Source organism: Exophiala oligosperma (genome assembly GCF_000835515.1).
Source record: "Exophiala oligosperma strain CBS 72588 unplaced genomic scaffold supercont1.19, whole genome shotgun sequence".
NCBI lineage: Eukaryota > Fungi > Ascomycota > Eurotiomycetes > Chaetothyriales > Herpotrichiellaceae > Exophiala > Exophiala oligosperma.
The window spans coordinates 1-27,327 of record NW_015622836.1 but is presented as its reverse complement, the minus strand read 5'-3'; the positions used below and the strand labels follow the sequence as shown (position 1 = coordinate 27,327).

The 27,327-nt window shown below is 49.6% G+C and overlaps 7 protein-coding genes across 7 annotated transcripts; 4 read left to right on the top strand and 3 right to left on the bottom strand.

Moving 5' to 3' along the window:
- Positions 1-640: 640 nt before the first annotated feature.
- PV06_11080 (uncharacterized protein) lies at positions 641-2,556 on the top strand (the record flags this gene model as incomplete). Its single annotated transcript, XM_016412697.1, has 4 exons — positions 641-751; positions 816-953; positions 1,061-1,483; positions 1,567-2,556. The coding sequence occupies 4 exons, from the start codon at positions 641-643 to the stop codon at positions 2,554-2,556; spliced, it is 1,662 nt and encodes a 553-aa protein (XP_016256878.1).
- An 8,620-nt stretch (positions 2,557-11,176) lies between these two features.
- PV06_11079 (uncharacterized protein) lies at positions 11,177-14,055 on the top strand (the record flags this gene model as incomplete). Its single annotated transcript, XM_016412696.1, has 6 exons — positions 11,177-11,228; positions 11,279-11,295; positions 11,626-12,372; positions 12,422-13,029; positions 13,623-13,785; positions 13,843-14,055. 6 exons carry the CDS (start codon positions 11,177-11,179, stop codon positions 14,053-14,055), a joined length of 1,800 nt encoding a protein of 599 aa, XP_016256877.1.
- A 593-nt stretch (positions 14,056-14,648) lies between these two features.
- On the top strand, positions 14,649-15,952 carry PV06_11078 (uncharacterized protein; the record flags this gene model as incomplete). The annotated part of the gene is made up of 2 exons (XM_016412695.1): positions 14,649-15,217; positions 15,283-15,952. The coding sequence occupies 2 exons, from the start codon at positions 14,649-14,651 to the stop codon at positions 15,950-15,952; spliced, it is 1,239 nt and encodes a 412-aa protein (XP_016256876.1).
- A 310-nt stretch (positions 15,953-16,262) lies between these two features.
- PV06_11077 (tryptophan synthase, beta subunit) lies at positions 16,263-17,267 on the bottom strand (the record flags this gene model as incomplete). Its single annotated transcript, XM_016412694.1, has 1 exon — positions 16,263-17,267. One exon carries the CDS (start codon positions 17,265-17,267, stop codon positions 16,263-16,265), a length of 1,005 nt encoding a protein of 334 aa, XP_016256875.1.
- A 3,343-nt stretch (positions 17,268-20,610) lies between these two features.
- Positions 20,611-21,543, top strand: PV06_11076 (uncharacterized protein; the record flags this gene model as incomplete). The annotated part of the gene is made up of 1 exon (XM_016412693.1): positions 20,611-21,543. One exon carries the CDS (start codon positions 20,611-20,613, stop codon positions 21,541-21,543), a length of 933 nt encoding a protein of 310 aa, XP_016256874.1.
- A 999-nt stretch (positions 21,544-22,542) lies between these two features.
- PV06_11075 (uncharacterized protein) lies at positions 22,543-23,703 on the bottom strand (the record flags this gene model as incomplete). The annotated part of the gene is made up of 1 exon (XM_016412692.1): positions 22,543-23,703. One exon carries the CDS (start codon positions 23,701-23,703, stop codon positions 22,543-22,545), a length of 1,161 nt encoding a protein of 386 aa, XP_016256873.1.
- Positions 23,704-23,870: 167 nt separating this feature from the next.
- PV06_11074 (uncharacterized protein) lies at positions 23,871-24,366 on the bottom strand (the record flags this gene model as incomplete). Its single annotated transcript, XM_016412691.1, has 1 exon — positions 23,871-24,366. The coding sequence occupies one exon, from the start codon at positions 24,364-24,366 to the stop codon at positions 24,049-24,051; it is 318 nt and encodes a 105-aa protein (XP_016256872.1). The 3' UTR covers positions 23,871-24,048.
- Positions 24,367-27,327: the final 2,961 nt, after the last annotated feature.

The following is a 27,327-nucleotide window of genomic DNA, read 5'->3' as shown; positions in this document are numbered from 1 at the left end:
TGCTATGGCTTCACCGGCCGAGCAACTTGGCTCGTTGGTGATGGCTAAAGCTGGCCGGGGCCTGTTCAGAGGTGAAGAAATCGTAACCATGATCTCGGTTCAGATATGGCCTCCCGTCAGGAGGATATCTTTGGGTATACGACTTGGTTGATGTAAATGTCGTTGACAAAAGCTTGCAACAGGATTATAAGTTTCTCCCAGAAAGGAAGGGCTTACAGTACTGTATGTTAAAGCACTGCGAAGTAACCTTGCACGAGACCTCCAGTGCAGTAGTATACCCTAGTACTGACCCCCATACTGAAATACTAGTCTCCCAGAGGAGAAACTTTTGGATGCTTACTGCTTCAGAAGGCCGAGCACTAGTTCGTGGAAACAATATCTTAACCCCGTCCACGCTCCACCTGTATGAGGCGAGAAATCACCACTGGTGATATAAACTGATGCCCACCCCTGCTCAAGTTGACCTTGCTCAAATGTGTCTGATCTTGGCTTTGGATTCTGTGGACCGCGGAATCTGACCTGCGTGGCAGATTCAACTGTGGCAGTACGTGACTTCCCGGTCGAGCCTGATTCAGTGAGGAAAGCTGATCCCACTTGTGTTATCCCATCGAGAGCCACTGCTAACTAGAATGGTAGTATCATGTCAACGTTCGTACCCACGGCTCCCAGACCCCAAGAGGTCAATGTTCCAGCCACGGACATTTTGACTTTCGTATTCGATCATCTCAACCTGTTGAAGAATGATCAACCGGTGAGTTGTCGCCATATTCCTTGCGATGGATTTGTGAAGTTTCGATAGGGCTTAACACGTCTAGATATTTGTGGATGCAAAAATTCCTTCAAAGATGGTATCCTGGTACCAAGCATATTACATTGTCCGTCGACTTGTCAAGGGTTTCAAAGAACATGGGCTGCAGGAAGGTGATGTGGTTTGCTGTCATATGTACAACAATGTAAGCCAGATCATCACTGCAATGTTCCCCTTCCCGCGAAACAGGGCTGTTGTCCTCCCACTGACGAACACAATACTGCATCAAATAACTGACAAGTACATCAATAGATCTGGTATCCGCTGATCTGGCTCGGAGTTATTGGCGCAGGGGGCTGCGTCATGGGAACCAACCCAGGCTATACGCCGTCAGAGGTGTCCCGCATGTTTCAGTTGACGAAGCCAAAGTTCATTGTGGCCCAGGTACATTGCTCAAAGGTTGTTCTTGAAGTGACTTCACGCACTTGGCTCACCACAGGCCACATATTCTTGGTCGATCACGAATCGGATAGGGTCCCGGAGGGTTGCCGAAGCTGGCGCGATCTGCTTCAGTGCGGCGAACACGATTGGGAGCGTCCAGTACCGAGTCAGATTGCCGTCTATGCGATGACAAGCGGCACCACTGGTCTTCCAAAAGCCGCCATGCTCTCTCATCGATCGATACTTGCCCAGACTGCGACTCTGGAAAGCGAATTTCGTGCCAAGACTTACCTGGTCAGTATCATGATTTCTGCATGATTTCTCTTCTCCCATCCTCCTTCGCAAAGATAGGAGGACCTTTCTGACGCGTCATACAGCCTAGACAATTGATTTTCTTGCCGATCTTTCATGCCTTTGCCATGCCTCTGGCAATGCTTCTTCCGTTACGGTTGGGAATTCCGACCTACTTCCTTCCACGGTTCCATCTGGCAGATTTCACCAAAGCCGTCAACCGCTTTACCATCACGGACGTGGCAATAGTACCTTCAATAGCGTCCAGCATAGCCTTGATTTCACCGTCTGAACGTCGTCGCCTGCGTTCATTACGACATCTCATTTCCGCCGCCGCCTCAATGTCTGCGAGGGTCCAAAATCAGCTGTACGGCGTCTTGAGCCCGAATGCGGTTGTTTCACAATGTTGGGGCACCACCGAAGCCGGCTGGATCACGCTCTTTAGCTGGTGGGAGAAGGACGATTCAGGGAGCGTCGGGCGCTTATTACCGAATGTCCGGATGAAGGTCAATCGTTCTCCAGTGTCTTCCCTCTTCTCGACCGAAGGCAGCCCTGGAGAAGGGCTGATCCACAGCCCCAGCATGTTCTCCGGCTACCTTGATAATGTCGATGCGAGTAAGGCGGCCTTTGACTCGGACGGGTTCTTTCGAACTGGAGATCTCGTCTACCTTCGAGCCGGCAAAGTCTTCTACACTGGTAGAATGAAAGAAACCATCAAGGTCAAAGGCTGGCAGGTGTCTCCGACAGAAATTGAGAGTATCTTATCACATCATCCGCTGATATCCGACGTGGCGGTGGCGGGTATGCCTTCTGAAAATGACCTTGGTGCCATGGACACATTAATTCGCGCGTATGTGGTGCGCCAACGACCAAACGACTTGGATCCCCAGGGTCGGCCATCGCTGACCGAGGAACAAGTCGAGGAGTTTGTCAAGTCCCGGCTCATCTCCTACAAGCAGCTGACAGGAGGTGTCGTGTTCGTTACCAAAATTCCCCGGTCGAATACGGGTAAAATTCTTCGCGCATTACTTGAAAAGGCCGAAATCGATATGGAGGTCACCAAAGTGAAAGCCTAGAGAGATACGGTACTTTCGGAGCAGTAACATGGACACAACCTTGGTACCATGTCCCAGCTTATTCACTAGTAAAGGCGGTATTGTTTTGTTCAGTCTCCAGATAAGAGGCTAGATGGATTTGCCTGAGGTACAATTAAGCTTTCCACTTAGTGTTGAATTAGTTTGGCCCGACAACACTTCCGAATGATTTCTTGATAGTGACTAGTTATAGCAGCCAATATGTTTCACTTATCCTCCACTTCTCCAAGCCTAGTATTTTTGGAGATGTTTACAACCCCAACAGGGAGTTATACGCTACAGTCCATGGACATATCTCTACTTCGTCTACGCAGCAGTCTTCGACCAGAGCGCCGCTCGTCTCTGGTGATGTACAGGACTGAAAGTTAGGCCCTGATGGGGAATCGGCCAAAGGCTCCCAATATATGTCTCGGCCGTCGTCATATGTATCTTGGCGATCCTGTTGGGTGGAAGAGAGGCAGCGTGGAGATTCAGTGGCGCTAAGGTGGCTTCGCTGGCGGTTTTGATCTAGGATCGTGGGAGCTGTCGTCGATACAGTCGAGGTGTTCGAGGTGTTTAAGGAGCATCGAGCAATATCTGAGTTTTTTTCAAGCTCCGAGCCTGGAGATCTGGCATTGTTCTCGTATTTTGGTGCTTTTGTAGAAGTTGAGGCTTCTGACCTTCTCACACCTGCCAGTTCTTCCAAGTCTGCCAGTCTTCTTTTGAGCTTCTGGCGATATCTTCTCTGTGTTGTTTATGCTGTAAGTGAACCGAAATAAACATTACGAAAGTGCTTAATTACCTGAGCATTCCGATTTTGGATCTTCCGTCGGCCTGGGATGTGGGAGATATGATTCCAGGGTTCGAGTTTCACCGATTCATCGTGGATCGGCGTGCTAATATGGGTAGAGACTTGCCGTAAAGGGCTCTGATTAAGCGGGACATAGGACGAGGGAGGTAGAGGAGGCGGGGCCATAACATAGATATTGTGGCCGAGTCGGCTCTATGAGAAGGAGGAATCGGTCGAACTATAGCCTACGTGGGGTCCTGAGTAGTGGGTTGCTTCCTCCTTTGAAACGGGTTACGGCTTTGACATTGAACTGACTGAACTGGTTATTGAGGATTCCTTCTCCTTCGTGATCATCTTATACAGAACGGTACACTAAGTAGATCCAGATATAGGCCATGAAAATGAAAGCAATATAGACTATTAAAACGAAAGCAACACTATAAAATTCTCCGCTTTCTATGTGTGGCATCGTGCTGTCTGTGCTGCTCGGAGCGCCACCGAAGTACTGTAGTCCCCATCAACCAAAAGGCGTACCCATGATAAGTGATTCCATCTTTCCAGACAACATGGCCGTGTTCTTGTTCACAGCCGCCTTGAAGTTGAAATACCAGGCACCTAGCTGCCTGAGGTATGTTTCAACTGACCAGACACGACTTTGCCGGATACAGTAGGTAAGTCCAAAGCCTACGGAAATGACGCATCTGGGTGTTGCTCACCTCTGCATGTAATAAAACCTGAAAATACTGTATCAGCGTACTTTTCTCATTTCAGAGTGATAAAAATTCGTCCGTACTCATTTTGTAATCTCTTGCAAGTCTCGTCCAGGAGGTCAATACGTTTCTGAAGTTCGCAGTGAAGAGCGTTCAGCTCACCGGAACATTCGAACGGGTAGTTTCCTTTTGTCAGTGATGGGTCTATAACTGCTGCTGGCACGGCTGAACTTGGAAGTGGGAAAGGCTCATCATTTGTCAAATGAAAAGGAAAGGGGTCAAAAGAAAGAAAATCGGGGTCTGTACAATCAAGGTCCGGCAGTGAGAAGTCCACGTCGATTGTTCCTTCCTCGACTCCAAGTCTTGCAGGAACCTTGTATTCGACAAATTGATCTTGTGTCGTTTGACTTGTTTGAATGGAGTTCGACATTTTTGTTGTTGGTCGGCTCTTCTCTGTTGCCAAGGTCACCTCGTCATATATTTATTGACCGACACTCTCAACGAATCTGTGGCGCATGAAGTTATAGTAACAGGTTGAACTGTCAAAATTAAACACCATTTTCTATTTTTGTGTTCGGTGGATTGTATACTGTAAATACAGGAAGTGTCATTATCTAAGAAACCAATTCTATAAAGGGGGTTTCTATTTCGGTCTATCCTTGCAGTGAGAGCTAAATGGACTGGCACAATTGTGGGGCACTGCTGTGAAGCACAAGGTCAATCGGCACCCGCAGGTAGTTGTACATTCTAGTTCAAATATCGGCACTCCTCCAACTCAGAACTCCTCCTCCAGCCCGAAAGAATCACTCAATTGTGTACTGTCCTCCAAGATTTCTACCTTGGGCCAAAATGCTTACGGCCATTCAAGGTCCTGAGGCTTACGTCCGCTGCGCCGAACAAAATCTTCAAACCTTGTCCGCAGCAGTGGATGGCTGTCGGAATGCTGTTCATTTGATGCACGAGGAGTTACTATCGTCCACCGAAAGAAATCACCAATGCCACAATATGAATATGAACCTACTTCAGCAGAGGGATGAGCTGGCGAAAGAGGTCAATCGATGGAGATTCAACGATGCCAACGGCACAGCTGCAGAACCGGAGCTCCGTCAACTGAACAAGATCATTGAAACGCTACAAAAGAGGATTTTCGAACTGGGAAGGGTCCGAGATGATCAATATAAGGTTAGAGTTGTCAGGCTACGTGAATCAGTCAAAATTGACAAATGAGTTAGGAAAACAGAACTCTCAAGAACAAAATAGCTTTCCTCGAGGCGGGAAAGCTGGCAGAAGACCGATGTAAACCAGGTCATATCGAGATACCGTGCTCGGACATGTGTGAGAACCAACTCAGCTCAATGTCATCCCTTGACCTTGGAACGGACTATAAGGACTTTTTTGACGTAGTGTTGGATGGCAGTAAGAATTAGGTGGGGATTTGACAAAGCGTCACAGAGCTGATGAAGAGTTAATGGTGAAGGGTTGATGGAGGGACGAGACAACGTGTCCACGTCTCGATCTGCGTATCACTTACAATACTAGAAACCGTCTTGGCACTCCAAATCTGAATTATGTAGTTATCGTCTTTTGTAGGTTTATCTCTTCTCCATGTTCCCATAAAGTTTAGTGTTCTCTTCAACCTGATGTAATCCACTTCATGATCCGCTGGAGATACTGTATGAGGACAATAAGAGCGTTTCAAAGTCCAAGTAAAGTACCATACAGTATCGTCGTCTGCTTGCACGATAACTTGAAGTCCTTCTAAGAACGCGCCTCAAGTAAACATACACTATAAAGATTAATCTAAAGTCACTCACACCCTCTCTGCGGACCACGACCTTGAGACTCAAGCTATTCTCCGTATAGCCAGGGCCACAGAACCACCCGCAGAGTAGAACTGGTTGAGAACTTCGGTCACTTTGGGAGTGGTGAATTTCCCTGTGAGAGACGGTCGAGGTCACCGGCTTACTTAAACGACGTGATAACAGCATGCCGTGTTTCATCACGCTTCGTTTTCAAAAATGACATAAACTCAGTGCCTCCGGTACCGTGCAAATGTGGACGAGCTGCATCCTCATTGGGTGGTGGCCATGGTCGAGTTGCCAGTCCTAGGTCAGGTCCTCGCAAATCTCCCGGTGGGGAATAGAGCGACCCTTTGGATGGCTGGATGATGAACCGCGCGGCAATTTGAATATGAACGCTGCGAAAGCTCACCAAAGCCTCAACCACGTTATTGTACGCCTGATGCACGCCTGCATCGGCAGTGCACTTCGTCACGTACCTCCTCAAACTGCCCGACTGTGCGATGTGGAGAAGGAACTCGCGATGCTCTTGTGGCATGTAGGATTGCATCTCCTAAGTCAGGCCATTAGTGCTGCGAGCTTCTGTGTATGCCAACCTCTGGGTAGCAGATACACACCTCGAGGAACCCACCGGGTGGGGAAGGTGGTGCAACGGAAGGCGTTTCTGTCGGTGTCTCGTCCCTTCCTAAATGAGGAACTCCCACAAAAATATCCAACAACTGGATCAGAGTACTTTGTGCGTTACTACCTCCGCTATACTTTCGCCACAGACCATGGCCGTCTCCAAGGTCGTAAAACACGCCTCGAAGTAAAACGCCGAAGGAGGAGACCTTGGTCCCCGAGAGCATTGGGCGGATCTTTTCATAAAAGACCCTAGGGTTACAGTGCTCGTGAATTCTTGACAATAATCTGGTCAGATCTCGGATGCCGTTCGCGATTGACTCGACGGCGGAGAGGACGCCACCGTCGTCATGTTTGGTCATGGCTTCCAGACAGTGCAAGGTAGCCGCCACCAAAGGTCCGCCCCGTGCTTCGGCGGTGACGGAGATCATGTAGAACCATTCTTCATCCTTCGTACCGGTCATCGTGGTCAGCGCTTGCAGATGCTCAGGATTGGTCGGATCACATCCAGAGAGCTTGAACTTAAAATTCCACAATACCAAGCCGGCGTAGGTGGCGATGGGTGGAAGTCTGAGACGTTCAGCCACAGCGAGAAAGGGACGACTTATCGAGGGTGGTAGGTACTGCTCGCCTTTATCAGCTGGAATACAATCAGTTCACGGACGGGATTCACGTTACAAACCTCAGCGGGAGGACTGGAGCTCCAGATGTAAGCTTGGGTCAAAAATCCCAACAGGGAGTATGATCTCTGCCATTCTGCCTTGTGCACCAGGCCTGACGTTTCCAGTACTGGGAGTCCATCTATTTTCTTTTTCACTTGTCGTTTTGCTATGAGGGAAGGAAGGTCGGCTGCCAATTTTTCCCAATGTGCATAGTAATCAGGCAGTCGCTCTAACGGTGGGATGTTCGCAAGAAAACCCCTCCGTGGCGAGATTCCATAGTCGCTGAGCATTCGTTCTGGACTTTGCATCTTGCGCCTAAGCCGCTCAGAGAGTGTAGTATGCAACTCACTCGGGCCACGGGTGTCACGTTAGGGAGTAATATATAAGAGACAGAAGTGGAGTGCCGGTTAACCTGCAGTGCGATGGTTCGTGACTCTCTATCATTGACTCTCTCCGCTCGAAAGAGAGACTTCCTTTACTTTGGCCTCTCACAAAAACTTTGTTCTGTAATTAACTAATTGGACTGTAGGCCTCTTGGGTGTATTAATGTTGTGCTTGGTAGGATCCCAAGCTAAGACTAAGCAAGCTTTCACCCTCAAATGGTAAAAGGTTTCGCGTAAACTTGACTTTCTCTGTCGCCTCATCCAGGACCTCGTTGTCCTGTACACGTATCTTACATGTCTAAATGGAATCCAAGTGCCGACTGCATCCCGCTTGAGATGGCGTGTATACCTAATGTCTGTGATTTCGACAGAAACCAGAAAACCATTGGCTAGATGACGACACGCATTCAAGAAGATTACCGCGGACAGTGGCTATGAACAGATAGGGAAAAAAAGTTGTAATGGAAAAGCGATTTGCAAACTCCTTTCACCTCAATTGCCGTTGCCTTCGACTATTGTGCTGTACACCTGGTCGATGATCACCAATTTAATAAGACGTGTCCTGGAAGGTAGAATCACCTATATATTTTTTTCTAGGATAAAAACTTGTCATTAATAATATCAGAAGGTACATATTTAGGTAATCATACTTTAGCTGTACAAAAAGGATTAAACATGCTAAAAAGACAAAACCTGTATAGAAATTTTCTAAATTTAATAAATTACCAACATAACTAACTTTATACATAGATCTCGAGGCAGTATATCTTGGCTGCCGTGGGGTCGGCCTTGCCAGCTGAGAACGACCCGATCGCCAGAAGATCTAAACATAGCCAAACACCTCTCAAATAGACGCCTCCGTGTTCCATGCCCTATCAGCGCCACCTCTTGAACGATCACTGTCCCAGTGACGTCAGCACTCTGGGTTTGATGATCAAAACTTTGTCATTGTTACCAGTCGGGCGCTTCACAGGACTTATGGAAATGGTGCTCATAATATTGCCCAGTCAGTCATGCTCTCGGCTTTACGTCTCTCGGGCACCTTGGGTATTATGATATAGTCTGATTTTGAGTATAGTTCGATTGGGGAAGCGTGGCGCGAGATACGATCATCATTACATATCTAGGTCTAAGTATTCCTCGCTAAGTTGTAGACTAGTTTCTCGCTGTTCCGTCTCCTCCACCATCACCATCATCACTAGGTGGAGTAAGAGCCTAGCTAAAACGCCGGAGGCGCCCGTCAGTTAGAGCATTTATAGTCTACTCTATAGTAGGGGACCCGGAGTGGTATTATTATACACCTGTGTTACATGGTCGAAGGTCGCGCCAAGCAGCTTACAATCGAAGGAAAGCTACTACGTCAAACAAATACGAATACGCGAGTCTTAGCGTGCAGTATACCCACTTGCTGCAAATAGACTGGCCTCAGAAACTGGGTTGTGTGCCCCACACTCGCGGATTCACATACTAATGCCAGAAGATCGTCCTTAGCTCGGCACGAATTATATCGACTGCAAGGTAATGGCAGCCAATAGCGGTTGTGGAAAACGATGAGAGCATAAATCCATCGAGTCTTAATCTAACGAGGCCTGGGAGCAAGACGAGTATAAATTCCGTGAAGCATGTCCAAGAAAGCTCCCATGACGGCCTCAACATATGATCGCAATGGCTTCTTCGCTCACTCTGGCACTGGGTGCGTTTCTTGCAATCCCTAGTCTTTCCCGAGCAATCCCACCGATGAGCGGACCTCTCCTGCCTGTACCTGTCCTTACAACCTCGTCCTCTTTCCAAGATGTGGCTGCCAACCTTACAATGTTGCTTAACGACGCCTCTTCCAACTCCTCTATGGCCGGATTCGCTGCTGAGAATACCTCCTTCTCCGTTGCTATCACATCTCTGTCGGCCCCAGAAACAGACCCAGTCATTTGGGATTACCATCATCTCGCACCTGAGCGCTCTCGTCTTAGTGCCAATTCCATCGATGGCGACTCTCAGTACTTGGCTGCGTCTATCAGCAAGGTGTTCACAACTCTCCTCGTGCTCCAATCCGATATCGGTCTTGAGTCATCCATCACCGACTTTTTTCCAGAACTCAGGCATATAAATTCTTCTTCACCAATTCCCTGGTGCAACGTAACAGTCTCACACCTCGTATCACATCTTTCTGGGATCCCCCAGAACTACGGATTTCCAGAGATATATGATCTAGTCCCCGTCTACGAATCTTTGGGTTTCCCGCCCCTCAAAACATCCGATTTCCCTCCATGTGGCATCATTGGTCTCACAGAAGGATGCTCCGAACGTACTCTATTGTCTGCTCTCTCCAATCCTTCCACCTCCTCAACCTCAGTCTTCGCACCCGCCACCTACCCAGCGTACAGTAACCTGGCTTTCTCCCTCCTCGGGCTAATCCTTCATCGTCACTCCAACACCAATGCCTCCTTCTCTACACTCCTCCAAAACCAAATCCTCTCTCCTTTGAACATGACACACTCGGGAGTCTCTCCGGCCACCGAATCCTCGAATTTCATTGTTCCCATTGCCAACTCTAGCTTTAATTCCTCCTTCGGCATTAACGCGCCCGCCAGCGGTCTCTACACCAGCGCGAACGACCTTTCCCGCTTTCTACATTCGATCCTTAGCCTTTCCACAACCATCCTCCCCACAGCAGGGCTTATCCATGCTTGGCTGCAACCCCATTCTTTTACCTCCTCCATTTCGTCTGCCGTCGGCGCGCCATGGGAAATTTATCGTGTCCCTTTTTCTACCCTGCTCCCCTTCCCCAGCACCGTTAAGGGCGACTCGACCACAATTGATATCTACGCCAAGGACGGCTCCGCCCAAGCCTATACCTCACGAATCGCTCTCATTCCACGATACGGGTTGGGTCTCACGTTCCTCACGGCGGGGGACACTCCATTTGCCTTGAGAGCTCTCAGCGAAGTCGTCGTCGCGCGGGTGGTCGCCGCCGCTGAGGTGGTTGCGAGGGAACAAGCTGAAAATGCCTACACCGGGGCGTACTTCTCCGGCGCAGACGGCTTTGAAGCGAACCTGACCCTGTCTCTGGACTCCGGCCCGGGCCTGATTGTGGAAGGATTTTACCGAAATGGCAGCGATATGCTCGCGGCAATAAATGGGATTTTTACGCAGAGCGTTGTTGGTATCGGCGCAACGCTTCCTAATGAGTTCAGGATCTACCCTGCAGGTATTGTGCATTCGGAGGTCCTGTCCTCAGGAGAAGATCTGGAGGAAGAGGTGGTTCTGGAGGACTGGCGATTGGGCACAGAGCCCTTGTCTTCAGAAAGCGCCGACGGGACGATGGAAAAGAGAGAAGGGAAGGCAGTTTTCAGAGACGCGGACGCAAGTTGGTTGAGAGTGGATGGCTCTTTACTCTACGGAGGAAGAAGCATTGATCGCGTGGTTATCGTTAAAGCTGTGGATGGAAACGTGAAGGGCGTGCGGTGGCCGGCGTTAAGGCTGGAGTTGACGAAGAAGGGCGACAATGTCTAAAGGGGATAGTTCAATTGGCCGCCCAAGCGTCTTATAGTTAGGGTTAGCACATTGGCGATGGACATGCCAAATTGAACGTTACGAACAGCGCTAGGAAAGGGAGAATATATCGTAGCACACACCACGTACAGTATGGTGGTCCCGGATCATGTCTCCCAAGCAGACCTTTGGCAACATTTCTGTGAAGATCGCGTTGTATTGTGAGTGCTTTACGCACAGAAACTCCTTACGTAACTGATGTCCAATGAAGGTGTAGGTTTAGAAGAGGTGAGACGCTAGAGCTTGCTAGCCGTGGCAGTTGTATGTGGAGTTTCCTATAATTACACGTTTGAATCATTATGAGCGGTACGGTCTCTCCAAACTCACACGAGCATGTTGAGAAGGGATTATACTGACAGTATCTTTGAACGAATGGAGCCTCTGTTGCCTGTTTCCAGCAGAGAAGGGAAATCCTCGCCCAAGGCTTGGGCTTGTATGCCGCTCCTCTCGTTTGTGTGCCTTTTAGCTGCCGTTGATTCAACAATTTTGGTCACTGTTTTACCGGTTAGTGTGCATGCGCGGAAGGTCATCTGATCTGAAAAGGACTGACCAATATAGCTCAATGCTCAGAGGCTCAACGGTACTGCGACTCCTTCATATTCGACCGTGATCTCCTACCTTCTGGCTTCAGCCGTCACACAGCCCTTCATTGCTACAACGTCTGATATCTGGGGCACCCAAACGAAGGTGCTCTGGCTATCTGTGGCAACGTTGGTGGGGGGCTCAATAATCTGTGCTCTCAGCCAGAGCCCTGTCCTTATCCTTGCTGGTCTTACCCTACAAGGTTTGGGCAGCGGAGGCATGATATCGCTGGTCCAGGTTATATCTGACCGACTTGTCCCGTCAAGGAGGCGTCCTGGTGGTCACTGTATAGTGTCAGCTTCCTGGGCGATTGGAAGTGTTGCAGGACCCTTCATTGGCAGCAAATTGGCTTCGACCGCCACGTTTTACCGGCTGGCTCTATTCAATACGCCTCTATGCGGACTGTCTCTTGCTCTCATACCTTGGGTAGTTCCTTCTTGTGGTTCTTCAACGCAATGCTCATGGCTTAGAGTTGATTGGGAAGGTATGGTGCTGTTTCTGTCTAGTGTGAGCAGCCTCGTCTTTGGTATCACCTGGAGTGGTGTGAACTTTGCGTGGACTAGCAAGTTTACATTCCTAACAATTGCCATCGGGTCCTCCGGAATAATTTTATTCATCATCTGGGAACGCAATGTCGCCGAATTTCCCATCTTTCAGGCCACCCTGTTCAGAAAGGCCTCTCAGATTGCGGCATATTTCTATTGCTGCTTTCAAGGCGCAATTGTAAGGTTGTTTTCCGATGAATACGTCAAAATGCTGATAAAAGCCATAGTTTTCTTGCCTGCTATATTTCTTGCCTTTTTACTTCGCCTCTGTACAGCGGCGAACACCAAGACAATCAACTCTCTGTATTCTGCCCTTCTCTTGTTCATTGCTGCTAGGGAAAGTCTCGTCACAAGTCATCATCGGTTATCGACCACACAAAGAGATCCTCAAGGTAGGCTGGATTCTTACCATCCTGGGCTTGGGCTTCCTTCTGCTCCTCGAGATAGATACAGCACTCCCGACACAAATTTTAGTCCTCGCCATTGGAGGCCTTGGAACTGGGTGGCTTCTGAGTGCCGTCAGCTTCCAGACAACTACCGACCGCTGCAGCTCAAGTTCGGGACCTGCTATGTACTGGTTCTTTCAAAATTTCGGAATGTGTCTGGGTGTCGTGGTTGGGGGAAAGGTGTTTCGAAGCACTATGGCGCACTTTCTCACCAAATATGGTGTCTCCACGTCAATTGCACGAGACCCTGAGAGCTATGTCCAGGAGTTACATCTTTTGGATGAAACAGACTCAGTCTTGCAGGCTATCTTACAAGCCTATCTTGGTGGGTTCCACGGGGTGTTCTATATGCTTCTCAGTCTCAGTGTACTCGGATTCGCCCTGACTATGTATGTGTAGTCCTGTACACTTGCTTTAGAGCCCCGTCTGGAAAATTTTACACGAAACTAGACGACATTACGGTACTGTAACGCAGAAGAGCGCACGCCTGCTACAAACGGTATCTTTGCGCCGCTGTATGTATAGAACTTATAGTTTTGGCGAATGTACGAGATAGCAGCGAGGACACTAATGACTACACCTTCCTAGCAGATACAATAGCAAAGAACGAAGCTCCTGGCGAAGAAGGAAAATGGCATCGTTTTCCAGCCGCGGCCAATCGACTGGAATGAGCGACATGGAGGAGATTACGGCTATTTTGTGTATTTGGGCGAATGTGTTGCTGCGGCTGAAGTTTCCCTGAACGTGGGGCCGGAGCTATTGGCTAGAATGAGCTAACCGGTGTGACAAACTGCGGGGAAGGGGTTACCTCCTCATCCTGCGACTTTCGCTCTTGCACAGCCTCTCGTTCCTTCACCTTTGCCTGGAGTTGCCACCGTTCACTTGCTCTTCTCACCACAGATCCTCCAGAACCCTTCACCAGCGAATACAGCATTTTCAATTCACTTGACAACGGTGATAGCTAACACAGTATGGCACTCAGTGTCGACGAAGTGACAGCCATTTCCGAATTTGAGGGTGCGCAGTTCGAAGAGATCTTCGCTGGCATGAGGGCGCAAGTCGGTGCTGCAAGTACACAACGCCTGGCAGACCCGAGTTGGCAACCCATAGCAGAAGAACTAAAAAGCAAATTTTGTTGCGACAAGGTAAGCTCTACTGTACCTTAATCGAGTGGTTATATAACATTCATACTTCCCCTGTAGGCACAACTCTACAAAGTTTATGGCGCTCTTCCATTGCCCTGGCGACCACGGCCAGAGAGCGGTACTCTCATTGTGGTCAAACGGCTTGGGAACAAGGCTTCGAATTGGCAAATTGGCGAGAAATACAATCTCAAGGATTATTACGATTTTCGAGGCAATGCTTTAATTTTGCTGTTGGGCCGGGACGACTGCCTCAGGAGATCGGGGACGTGAACAAGGGATTTTCCTTGTCGCGGATTCGGGCAGCACAGCTGCTACAGAGACTGCCTAGACTTGATGGTTATGTGCGCAAAGTATGACGTAATGGCTATTGTTAAGCGGCCGTAAGACTATCGGCCGCCACGTCGCGCCCGGTTACTGTATCAGCCAAGATTCAGCGTACAGTATACAGTACGAGTTCTTTACTCAGATCTCTTGGAAACTACTTCCCTCTTCGTCGTTAAAGTGAACCATCGAGCCCTTGGTATACTCCGTCGGCTCCAAGGTCATTCCAGACAGTGGCGTATCCACAAAGGAGTTTATCTGCGGTATTGTAGTGCCGGACCATCGAGAACTTCTGGAGCAACAGAGATCAAGCCATCCATTCACCCCTGTGCCGTGGGGATTCATCGGTAAAGCTTGCTGCCAAGATAGGCTGTTACTGCGATCGGGACGTAAATATAGGACCGGAGAGTACTGGCATCTGTTTCGACCGAGAGCGCGTCTCTGTACGCTGTTGGCTCCAGTCCGGTCCATAGCTGGGAGAGGACCGCGACACAGCAAAAAGAAGCTCCAAACCAAGAACTTGCTTCGCTGATGAAGCCTTCATGGTAACTCTTCACTGGCTTTTGTCTCTACCTTCGAAGTTCCTTCGAGAATTTGAGATGTGCGACGAATATAGCCAAGGAGACAAAAGCCATTGGAGTGCCACTGGACTCGCCAGTGTAGACGAGAACGGGCTTGCCATATTCCGACAGCGCTATGAAGCTCAAAAGTGCCGCGAGAGCAGCAATGACAAAACATGGTACTGGGCGACCACTACCATCCCGTACGAGCAGAGCATGAGGTGCTTTATTCTCTTGAAGATCATCCGATATCTGGACTGGGATGAGAAAAGATTTCCGAACTCTTCAGTCATGCAACGGCATCCAAACTTACACAGGCAACTCACCTTCCAGGCCGCCTTCCTTCACGATGTTATGAAGAATTCATGGAGCGTGGATCTCTATGAGGGTGGTGCTGAATGGAAAGTTCGCGTGTGGAGACTCAATGTGTGGCCCTCGCTCACTCTCTCCAGGGTCAATAAGAACAGCATTACGAACCATCTTTATAACGCCAACAACGCCCAAATTTCAACCTATCTTCAAGTCGACCTCGCCCCTACGACATCACAGAAGTGAGCCTTCAATGCTTTCGACTGGTATGGAAGCTGTTTCGCCCAATCTTCGGGTGGTCGAAAAGTCATGCTCATCTCGCCGACTTTAACGACCCCGACTTCATACGACCAACCTCGGAGGGTCTTCAGTGGATGGAACAATCTCAGCTCCTCACCAATGACTCCTTGTACGTGGACGGGAAACGCTCCCGCTTTGTACAAGCCTCACCGGACGAATGGCCAACAGTTCTCTGCGATGCGACTGTGAGGACTCTCTTTACTTACAACCAACTGGCTGGTATACAAGCTTTACGTTACTTATCCCGCGCCAATGAAGACCTGTCCATTCTAGGTCAGTGTCACGGAATTATACGGAACCTGATTATGTCCACCTACGACGGGAGACTAGGGTTGAACGGCATCATCCAGGACCATTGCGACCGTTTCAGTAATTGTACACAAGACATGCAAATCTTCAAAGGCCTTCCTTTCCTCGATATCAAGGGTTTTTGTGAAAAACTGGACTATGTAGGGCCAGATGTCCAAGCCTCTCATCGCAAGAACTGTTCAAGCTACCGAGAATGGATCAGACGGAACGCAGCTGCCGCCCATGGAACAGTCAATCAACTTGGAGATTTTGGCTCTTACTGGGGTTCAGACCCATTGAACCACGTCGAGCAGGTTCGATCTATTGAAACGCAAGTTGCAGGACCATCTGTTATGCTCATTTCGGCGTGGTTTGAGAAGAACTTCTAAAAGAGGGCATTGATCGATACCATTGATCTATACCAACTCACGTGACCCTGGGCGTCCTGTTCGATTCTTCTGGTCTGCCTCAGTATCGCAATCTATCAGCCACAACCTGCAAATCCTTATCCCCTTTCCCGTCAAGATAGATAATCAGCGTCTCATCCACTTTCATGGCGCCAGCCGTCTTCATGCCAGCCCATATAGCATGACTTGTTTCTAAAGAAGGAACAATCCCTTCTACTTGTGCCATTGTTTGAAAGGCGACAACCGCCTGCTCATCTGTGACTGTGATGAAGGTAGTCCTGGCAGTGTCTTTCTAGTACGCCAATTCCGGTCCCACTGCCGGACAGTTAAGCCCTGCCGCGATCGAAGACGAAGTGTTGATTTGCCCATGGTCATCCTGCATGAGGTATGTCATTGCACCGTGGTAGATGCCGACCGCACCCCGGGTCAAGGCTGCAGAGTGTCTCCTCGTGTCGATGCCATTGCCAGCAGCTTCAATGCCGACGAGATTCACGTCGGAATCCGACCTAAACGGAAAGAACATGCCAACAGAGTTAGATGCTCCGGCACAAGCGACCACTGCACAAGGTAAGTGACCAGTGAGGTTCTTCATTTGATCCTTGGTCTCCTGCCCAATCACGCTCTGGAACGTGCGCACCATGATTGGATATGGATGAGGTCCAATGCTGGATCCCGTTGCGTAGAAGGACCTATCCAGGTCGTGGATGCTAGCTCTTAGAGCTTCATTCATCGCATCACGCAGCGTACCAGCACATCTGCCGACTACCACAACTTCTGCGCCCAGTATTTTCATGTCGACCACATTGACTATTTGTCGTCGTGCATCTGTAACACCCATGTAGACAGTACAATCAAGAGCGAGCTTTGAACACACAGCAGCCATAGCAACACCATGCTGTCCGGATCCCGTCTGCGTGATCAAGCGCCGTTTCCCTAGCCTTCTAGCCAACAAGGCCTGACCAATGGCATTGTTGATGGCCGAACTCCCCGTATGGGTGAGATCTTCCCGTTTGAGGTATATTTGTGCACCGCCCACTTGTTGACTGAGTCTACGGGCGTGATGAAGCGGTGAAGGTCGGCCCACGTACGCGGAGAAAGCCCTCCATTCCTTCCAAAAATCCGGGTCCTCTTTGGCTTGCACGAATGCTTCTTCAAGTTTGATCAAGGACTCTTTCAATGCTTCCGGAACATATTGACCACCAAATTGACCAAAACGGCCCGAAGCTTCATCCGTACGGTCCTCATTGGAGTTCGATTTGTGAGACTCGAGATATGGTACATTTTCGTTGCCCTCCATGAAAGTATAGAGTAAAGTGAGGATAGCCTGTACTCTTAATTCTTGGTGATACTTATACTTCCGTAGGGTCTGAGTAAAATATGTTTCATTGCAGCCTGGTAGATGTTACGGGGTGAGAGAGAGAGGGTGAGATGACAAAGTAGAGTACAGTACAAACGTGTGATGAAGGCTTCAATTAGGCCTGGGAAAGTGTCATCGGTGAGGAATTGTGGTGCTGTACGTGGCGAGGGCTTAATGACATGGTGTGCCTATGGCCTGCATTGCAGGAATGAAAAAGGATTTCACGAGGAATAAGATAGAGAATGACACTATTGGACCATCTGGGTCTTGTGCTTGTCCTTACGAGATGAACTATTCTGCCGCCCCAACTTCTTTGTCATTCTTTTCCCTTTCCGACATGCTTCCAACTGAACGAAATAAACAACCTTTGTTCCACTGCTGCCGTAACCTAGAATCCTATCTCAGTGGTCAATGGCGCCCGGGCGACCATGGCCATAGAAAACCTAGTCACGGTTTTTAGCCATGGCGTAGAGTTCCGTTTACCCTGGCTGCACATGCGGCCAGACATTCTTGTGGGCCGGAGTTGGCCCCTGTCCCTGGATCAGGCACCTTGCCGTCGATATCACTGATATTGACTCCTCCGCCCATGACGGTACCGGAGATGTTCTGTGGAAGACTAAAGAAGGAGTTCGCCACGTTCAGAGTGCCGGTATCGTCGCTATTCAAGGCCGAGATGAGCTGGGCATTGTCACATCCAATGTTCATCATCGTGTGGATGGACCCTTCTGGGAAGATGGTCATCTGGCCGGACCGGAGAGTGGCTTGAACTGTTCGAGCCCCATTTTCATTGATCATGTAGGTCTGAGTGGTGCCGGAGATCGCTACCACAAAGTTGGCTCCGCGTGGATGAAGATGGGGCGGAAGCATCGCACAAGGACCTAGATTAAGCACTGCCTGTTCACCACATTAGACAGGAGACCGACCATGATGTCAACGATCAACTGAGAGCTTACCAGGGTCAAGCCGAGACCGACAGTTGCAGGGAAGGTTGCCGCGTTGGCATTGATCACGCCCCCCGGTGAAAAGGTGTATTTGTCCTGCTTCGTGAAATCGAACACCCAGTCCTCGTCCTTGGGAAGGAGTTTCAATCGATCCAGATTCGTATTGGCAAGCCGGAGCTTGGCGACGAGGCCCGGGTCTTTGTCCTTGTCCACGGCCAGTGCCAAGGAGGCAAGGACAACTAACACAATGAAACCAAGTCCGAAAAATGCCATGATGTAAGGTCTCCGATCTCCTAACCTTTGCAATCGAGATTGACGAGGTGTCTCCGACTGGGTTGAGTTTGACTGCTGAGATGGTGAAGGGACAGATTGCTCCGTTTTATATCGGTGCGACTTCTCCAAAGCGATCTTTCTGCCTTCTTCCCTTAGGTCGTTGAAGCGAACAATGGTGTTTTTATCCAGCTGAGTAGCCTTTTTGGTTCGACCCTTCGCGGACTGAGATCTTGTTGTGGCCTTGTTGGTGAAAGTGATGGGCGTCACCATGTCGAGGGTCAGTTAATATAGGGGGACTGTAACTGAAGGGCAAAGCAATGCTGCTGTATAAAACGAGATTTCACTAATCGTCCTCACTGGACTGTATACTGCCCAGCACCCGGTCTGACCTACTTGTGAATGTCTCGGCCACCAACTCAAATTTCAAATCAATACGGGATCCACCCAGTGGAGGCTGAGTATTCCTTGTAGGAGTATTTGTCACATTGACACACTGTAGGAGCCCACAGTGCCTTTCAGTACCTGCTTCAGTAACCTGTTCATTGAGGTCCGAAAATAGCCTAGGTAAGACTCTAAGATACAATGAATTGCGAAACCAACTTCCGTGTAACCTATCCTTTTCTTTGCTTTTTGGTTTCGGTGAAGACTCTGTGTCTTAACACTTACTACATATGGTATATGGTGAGCATCTTTGTACAATTAGACGAAGGACGTAAGGGATTCAAGCTCTTTCATACCTTGTCTTCACGTATTTTTGGTTGTTGGCCCAGATAATTTCCGTTCAAAGAGTGGTGATTCCTTCTGTATAATTACACAGGTCTGCAGCCAAATCCCCGACCGACTTCAATTTGTCTCGTGATGTCAATGTTGTCTAACAGCAAGTATCAGGGCACGATACAACATGCCTACTCTTACAGACGGCTATCTCCTATCCCGCAACTTCAACGCCTCATCCAGGTTGACCGCCCAGCACCTCCTTATTCGTCAGAGAACGGAATCCATACTTGACTCTCGCATTGCAATTGGCGGGACACGAGATCCGGGACACCCGTTGATAATTGCTGACATTGGATGTGGAAACGGCATATGGACCATCGAATTATCACAATCAAGGAACTGTCAGATTGTTGGACTGGACAGCTCATCAGAACTTTTTCCACCCGATGACATATGGCCACGCAACTGCACTTTCGACACCTTCGACGTCCTCGCTCCAGTGGAGAGAAAGTACGTCGGGGCATTTGATATCATCAACATTCGATTATTGGCGGGTGGTCTAGACCGTACTGACTCAGATCGAGTTCTCGCAAACTTGAAGCTCATGCTACGCGAGGGTGGATGGCTTCAGTGGCTTGACATTGCGCCGCCATACATCCTCACCTACGCAAGAGAGGCTAATCACACTTTACCCGTTTCGATTCGCTACGAAATGCCACGAGTCGTCCAGTCATTGGGATGGCTAGGTCACTTATCAGACTTGCTGAAAGAGATGGGTTTCACACATGTGGAAAGCAGCAGGACCGAACCACAGGGCGCACTTCTCAAGCATGAGACAAACAATGTACTACTAGCATTGTCAGAGATACGCGACCATCTTGCTTATTGCCCAGATCGCATGGGAAGATTTGAACGAGCTTTTGACGAGGTGTGCAAGTTCGTTGCCGAAGGAGGATTGGCCGCCGTAGCTCTCTGCACTACTGTTGCTCAGAAACCTCTGATATGAGGGCGTATTCTTTGCACAACATGATATGGAGGATGCTGCAAATCGGACACAAAGAATGGAGCTACAAAATGATACGTGACCCGCCTTTGGACCTCGAGTTTCTCAATTGGCTGAAAACAGGCGTTTACGTAGTACTGGCGCATGATTGGAAGATCAATCGAGAGATCGTTGAAATTAACCTCCGCAATCCGATCAAATCCTGGCTTTTCAGTGTACGAATCTCATCCCGATGTACATATATATTGTGCGCGGTGTGAATCTCTAATCCTTAAACTTTGTTCTGTCATTATTATCCATACAGTGACTTGTACTGTAGTATTTGCCGGCACCTCATCTATTCTTAACCATGACGCCGCTTATGAACTTGCCGCTTGACGTCTTGCAGACCATACCGTGGGATGAATCGGACCTGAGTTCAGTTATACTGACCTGTCGCTTTTTTCATCAGCTTTTTACGCCTCGGCTCTATGGAAACTTTACGGCAGACGAAGAGGATCTCGACACGCGACGTCCTTACGCAGATTGGCATCGGGGATTTTCCTTTCTGAGAACGATACGAAACAATCCCACACTGGCGGCTCTTGTCCGAGAACTTTCTCTCACCCTTCGCGAGGTTGAATTTTGGGATCACGAAGCGTTTCGGCAGATAACACGTGATTTCGGTATTGCTGCTGATTTCAATATGGTCGCGCTTCCAGCAGATCCGAACTGTCCAAACCCAATCAAAGACACTGCGCCAGAAGAAGGAAGCCAGCAACAGGTCATCTATCAGGGGGCCACAATAGAGCGGTCGAGGCAGAAATATTGCTCCAATCGAGACGTTGAAGGCCACAGCTACAGTGCGGAGCAGTTCTTGAAGGATTACGCATGTACTGTACTGTCAAAGCTACCTCAACTCCGGCGTCTAAGCCTCACTTACGACGGAATCAAACTCTTTAACCGCTTCTCACACTTCGCTCATCTCGAGGAAGTCGAGATTGGTTCGGCGGTTATCCCGTTTCAAGATGGCGGCGACGAGCTGTTCGAAGACGCCGTGAGGCTTCTCGGCCTCCCCAAGATACGAAGATGGTCGCTGTCCTGTGCGGAGATGTCTGAGTCTGCAATCCGATGCATTCCACCACAGTCTTCGCCAGTACAAGAAATGAGCATATCTTGCCCCCATATCCCGGTGCGAGAGTTCCGTTACCTGATGGCCATCCCAAGGGCTCTAAAGGTGTTTCGTTGGAGGTTAAAAGCCTGGACATGTTACCCCCTATGGGAGGGCGCTCCACCGGTCTAGCGGACAGAGGTGGGGAGAGATGTTGACGACGGCGACCCAGATTCTGGCAACCATCACGAAGACACTATCGACAGTGAAAGCGAATGGGCTACGGAGTGCCAAACGCTCTCCTCAGCCTCGATGTTCTCGTGCTTGAGGCGTCTACAGACGAGCCTCGAGGAGATCAGCGTTGAATATGCCTTTGTCGGAAGTTGTAGTCATGCAGATGCTCGACCATGTTCTCTCCACGACTTTGCCAATCTGAAGAAGCTCAGTATTTCACGACAGATATTGCGTGGATTCCACCGATGTACCAGCCAAGAAACATGCGTGAATGAGTGCACCCACTTACACCGCCCACGCCAAGCCGTTAGTCATCTTCCACCGAACCTCGAACGACTCGACCTCTGGATGCAGGTTGACGGCGATGAGCTTGCTGATCTGGTCACCCATGTGAGTTCAGGTATCTCCACGCTTCGAGAGATCGTCCTCCACAGTACCATCCACCTTGATGACGCTCCGGACATCGAATATGACAGTGCTAGAAAGCATCGTCCGATGACGACGAAGAGATACTACGACCTTTATCTGAAATGTGACTCGCAAGGAGTTTCTCTCGTCTCATGCTGTTATGAGGCTTGCTTGGAAGAGATTCTCGAAAGTGCCCAGGGTCTCGTTCATTCGGATCAAATCCCTTCAGACATGGCTCCGGATGAGAGCGCTGCCGCACAGAGCTGGGAGGAAATGCATTCGATAGCGCAGAGTAGGATGATTTTGGAAGCGATAAGTTGCTCAAATCAATCGGAGTTGCCGGCGTGACAACAGGGGTGTCACTCGGAGTGGTTTGAGCGAGGAATGTAAGCGAAAGCTCCTGCTCACAAGCTCATGGAGTTATGGATTTCGGGATGAGAGTGTGTTGTCATTTGAATATACAAGTATAACCAGGGGTGGAAGTGGCAAGCCACGCTCTTCAAATGAAAAGGGTCGCAGAATTCCAGAAGCTTTGATCGGCAGAAGATGTCACTCACGGTGGGTGCAGAGCTCTCGACCGGCCGAAGAAAGGTCGTATAGTTCGGTAAGGCGCCGAAGTGGGCTGGGCAATTCTCGGAGTCGTGGTTGTTGGGCGATGTCACTCCCGTATAGGATAGAGGGTTCCAACGGCTGTGGAAGGCTCGCATAGGTCGGCAAGGCGCGAGGACAGTATGAGATAGGCCGGGGATTAGAAGGCTGTATAGGTCTGGGAATAGCCTCCGTCAATAAGGAGCTTTGCCGTCCACAGACGTCTGTGAGTTTAAGAGGCCACCCTCCCTGACTCCCCTTTCCCAACGTCGGCCAATCCAGCTCTGCCAGACGTGGAAGATATTTTGGCTTCTTGTGATACTCATCGGAGTGGCTCAGACACTTATTAGGGAGAAAATCGCTTGATACGCTACCATATCTCTCGGATTGTTGGGCCAGTGCAAGCAAAGTCGTGTCCTCCGCGCCGAGATTCCGTCCCATGGTTGTGGGGCTAGGAGTAGGCCGGGGTTCCATCCGTCGAGGACCTGGATCGTAACCTTCACAATATAAATTGAGACGAAGGCAATTAACACCTGCCATGACGTGAGTAGGTGAATCAGAGCTATATTCGTGCCGTGTGATGCCCGACGAGAAGGGTGAATACTCACATGACGGACGATGTTCGTCGCATTTCTTCTTTCTTCTGCGACAGGAGAGGCAACCGGTTCTGGTGCGAGTGAACAACCCTATTCTGTTCGCCTTGTCGTGTGAGATAACTACATCGTGTACAGATACGTCACTGACCACAGATGCTGGGCCGGCCTTCTCCGCAGGGTTGATATCAGGAGTGTCGGAGTGGCTCGAGGATATAGTCTCTTTGCTCTGTAACCCTTGAGAGGTATCAAGAAACTCGGGCTGAGGGATGCTTTCCAAGGAATTCCCACGTGCATCACCGAGCCGGCCAAAGCTTTGTTGTGGAGGTGCAGGCGAGTGATGAGGCAAGGGCGATGGAGTACATGGAGACAAATCACCAGCATCAGCACCATCAGATTCTGTTGGTGCGTTTGGTTTCTCAGAGAAAAGAAGACCATCACCGCCGCCATCTCGTTTAAAATTCTGCTCACAAGGCGCTTCGACCACCTCCGGCGATTTTGATGGTGTAACATGGTGTGCGTATGCCATTTCCTGAACATTGGTTTCGCGGACTTCTGATGGATGGGATTGACGTAGTTGCTGTACACGATGCCTGAGTGCCTGCCGGCCTTTCTTTCTGGTGATGCCGATCCGACCATATTTTGACCACAACTCCAACAAATTGTTGAAGATTTGATCCAGATACCTTCGGATGTGGGAGATGACAAGGAGGAGGATTAGTCATTTCTTGGTCATCATTGTAAATACGTTCCAGCCTGCGGAATCTCCCTCTGAGAGCGTGTATATATATGTGCAGCATGGGAGCCATGTTTGTGAAGATGTGTATAACGAATTAATGGAAATCATCTCGAGCCTGAGCATAATCTCATATCCTCAACACAAATCCCCTTCGAAAATATGGCTCTCGGGCTCCCAAGTCATGCTCTTAATACCGTAGCCTTTCCATTTTACGTGATACAATACTGTCTTCTTCCCTCGACGATCTGTTCTGATGCCTACGGCACCGATAAAATCGTATGGGCGTACGTCGTCATCATCTTGTTCAGAAGGCTGATCCGGTGGTTCACAAAATGTGTCATCCTCCAGAATGGTGTTTACAAATTGCTGTACAACTCGAATGCGTTTGCCTTTAGGTCGGTAAGCCATTAAGGAATAACCTTGAGTGGATACCTCATCTATGCTGTCGTTCATGCTGGCAGAAGGGTGATATCGAGAAAGAGCTTCGAGAATCTTGGTGGAGGAGGTGCTTTAATCACGGACTTTAGTTGTCACGTGCAATTATTCTAAGGGCGGCAAGCAGTCCAATCAGGTGCCAGCCGGTAACGCTAATGAAAAAACTGTCGTTCCATCAACCGCCATCCGCAATCAGTGCATGTGTGGATTCTGTGGTCCTTCTGGTTCCGCTCCCGTCCACCAGCAATCACTGCCCCCGAGAACCTCTTCTGCGCGGCCCGCCTTCACGAGGTCCACCTGCTGTTCGTCTGTGTATGGGTGAAACGTTATCTGTTTGAAGTGTCGGGTTGGCGGGTCAGGGTCAAGGACAAGCTAACCAGATCATAGACCGTCCCAGCAGGGCCAAACGAACTTAGGACCTGTTAATGCGGCCCAGTGACAAGTTTCCCCTACGAACGCAAAAGAAAATCGGGTGGCCTAGTCTCGTACTGTACTGCCTGCAGTAAACTTTTCGGCGAGGTTCGAATAATCCACAGATGTGATTCGCACACAATAATAGTCCCATCCTAATAATAACTGCCCTATGTTTGGTGCAAGCTTGAATCCATTTTTAGAATCCATAGCACATAAGTCACAAGAGTATATGACATTAATGGCAAGACCCTATGCAGTATTCCGGAGGCAGCAAAAGCAAAAATGACTCTCTTGGCTGGTATATGTCTGTTGCTTTGTACCTTAAACCTGGTCCATTGCCACACCTGGATCGAGCAATTGTCTCTGGTGGACCAGAATGGTCAGCCCGTGGGTGATCCCGGCTTCATTCGCGGCTATGGTAAAAGAGCACTATAAAGCCAAGCAGTTGGAATGCACGCTGACAGGAAATGAATAGTGCCAAGAACCACTCCTGGATTTGTCGATGGAGACAACTAGGGCTCCGAAATGAATAAATGAATATGAATATGGCCCATATTCATATTCGCCTATGCGAATACGAATAAAGTGAATACTTATTCACGCGAATATGGGCAATATTCATATTCGTATTCACATTATTCACTTCATGTTCGGCAGATAGTTGATCCGTTCCGGCCACCAAACGACGACGTTGATTCTTGACCCTTGTAAGCTTGCAAATGTCAGAATCTACCCAGAGAGGCTTACATCGTGCTCCGCAACCGCTTTCCATTCTGTTGAGTACCTAGCCTCCATCTTTTTGCGCAGTTCAGAGCCGTTGAAGGTCGATGCGGATTTCACGTGAGTAAACTCATCTCAAATTGATGTATTTATATCCGTAACCTGAACCAGCTCACCTACACCGAATCAATTACGAGGCGCGGAGGCGACTTGCTGCACTTGCAATGGCCCAAAAGCAGCATACATGCCGTGCAGGAGAGGCTGCGCGTAGTGCGCCCTTCAAACACGCTCCGAGAGGCTCGAAAGTTCCTGGTACGCGAACTTGTTTATTTCAAAGCCTTTCTGGCTTAGTTGGAGCGAGATTCTTCTCGATAGGCATAATTCTCATGCCAGATGGATCTGACCGTCTGCTATCACTGGATTCCGTGAGCAAACAGCTCACGTATTGGAAGACATGGCTGTGGCTCTCGGTGAGTTTCGCGTGACGCGGAATCTACCTCGCAAAGACTACCTGGCACTTAACAACGGGCTCGACAGGTCGATTTCGCCTTGCTCGCCGGTCCTTGAGCAAAGCACTGTCTCAGACACGGCAGAATACGATGACGGTGAGGGGCCACTGCCAGCCGAGTCGGTCTCGCAGGTGTCCGGTGGCTTCCCAACGGTTCTCACATCAGAATCTGAGGAACTTTGTCTGTCGACAGGCCCCAGCGTTGTAGAGTCCGCGATGAAGAGGCGAAAAATGCATACTAGCTGGACTCAAGACCATTTTTGGATTACCGAGCTTGACGCGCAGTGGAGCAAAAGAGGCCGACTTCCACAGAATGACCGCCTGCTCGTCTGCAAGCGATGTAGCTGGTCTTCCTCCGACTCCTCTCGCCACGGCACGACTTCAAATTTGCTCACTCATCTTCGCACACGCCATCGCCTTGGGCCCGGGTCAGCGTCGACAGAAGGCCCGGCTCGAGGCCCTTTAGACCGTATGCTGTGTTTCAGGGAGGAGGGCAATAGCCTTGAACAAGCACTGGTGCGATGGGTCGTTCAGACAAGACAGCCTTTCACCACGGTCGAGCACTCGAGCTTCAAGGCGATCTTTGACGCTGCAGGAGCCCAGCTACCCCTGAGATGTGCCGACACTCTCCGTGATCGTGTCAAGAATGAGTTTGAAGATTATCGTCAGGGATTGAGGCGTGAGCTTGCTCAAACCTGTGACAGCATTGCCATCGCTCTCGACACATGGACGTCTGAGCACCAGTTAAGTATTATCGCGGTAATTGGGCATTGGATCACGCCGAGCTTTGAACGACGGGCAGCGCTACTGGATTTCGTCGAGCTTCCTGGACCGCATTCAGGCGAGAATATGGCGACGGTTGTCCTCGAGATGCTCCACGAGCTCGATATTGCGCCCAAGCTCCTCACCATCACTGGTGACAACGCCGGCAACAATGGAACGATGTGCGATGCGATCTATGCAGAGCTGTCGAAGGTCTACGATGACGAGGATGGTGATTTTCGCTTGCGGCCGCTGATGCGGTTCCACGGCCGCGCAAGTTTTATTCGATGCCTTGCGCACATCATCAATCTTATCTGCAAGGACATCTTGACGCAACTGGGGGTGGGATCGATGAGAGAGGCGAAGGCCACGCTGGATCATGCGAGTGCAATTAAAGGCCGGTGGCCCGCAGAGCCGAGCGCGGATGTGCTCATAGGGAAGAACGTTGTTGTGAAGATCCGCATGCTTGTGCTCTGGATTGCCCGGAGCCCCCAGCGACTACGGGAATGGCGAGAGGTGTCGCCTCGAAAGGTCATTAGCTATGATGTTGAGACTCGCTGGAATTCGACATACAC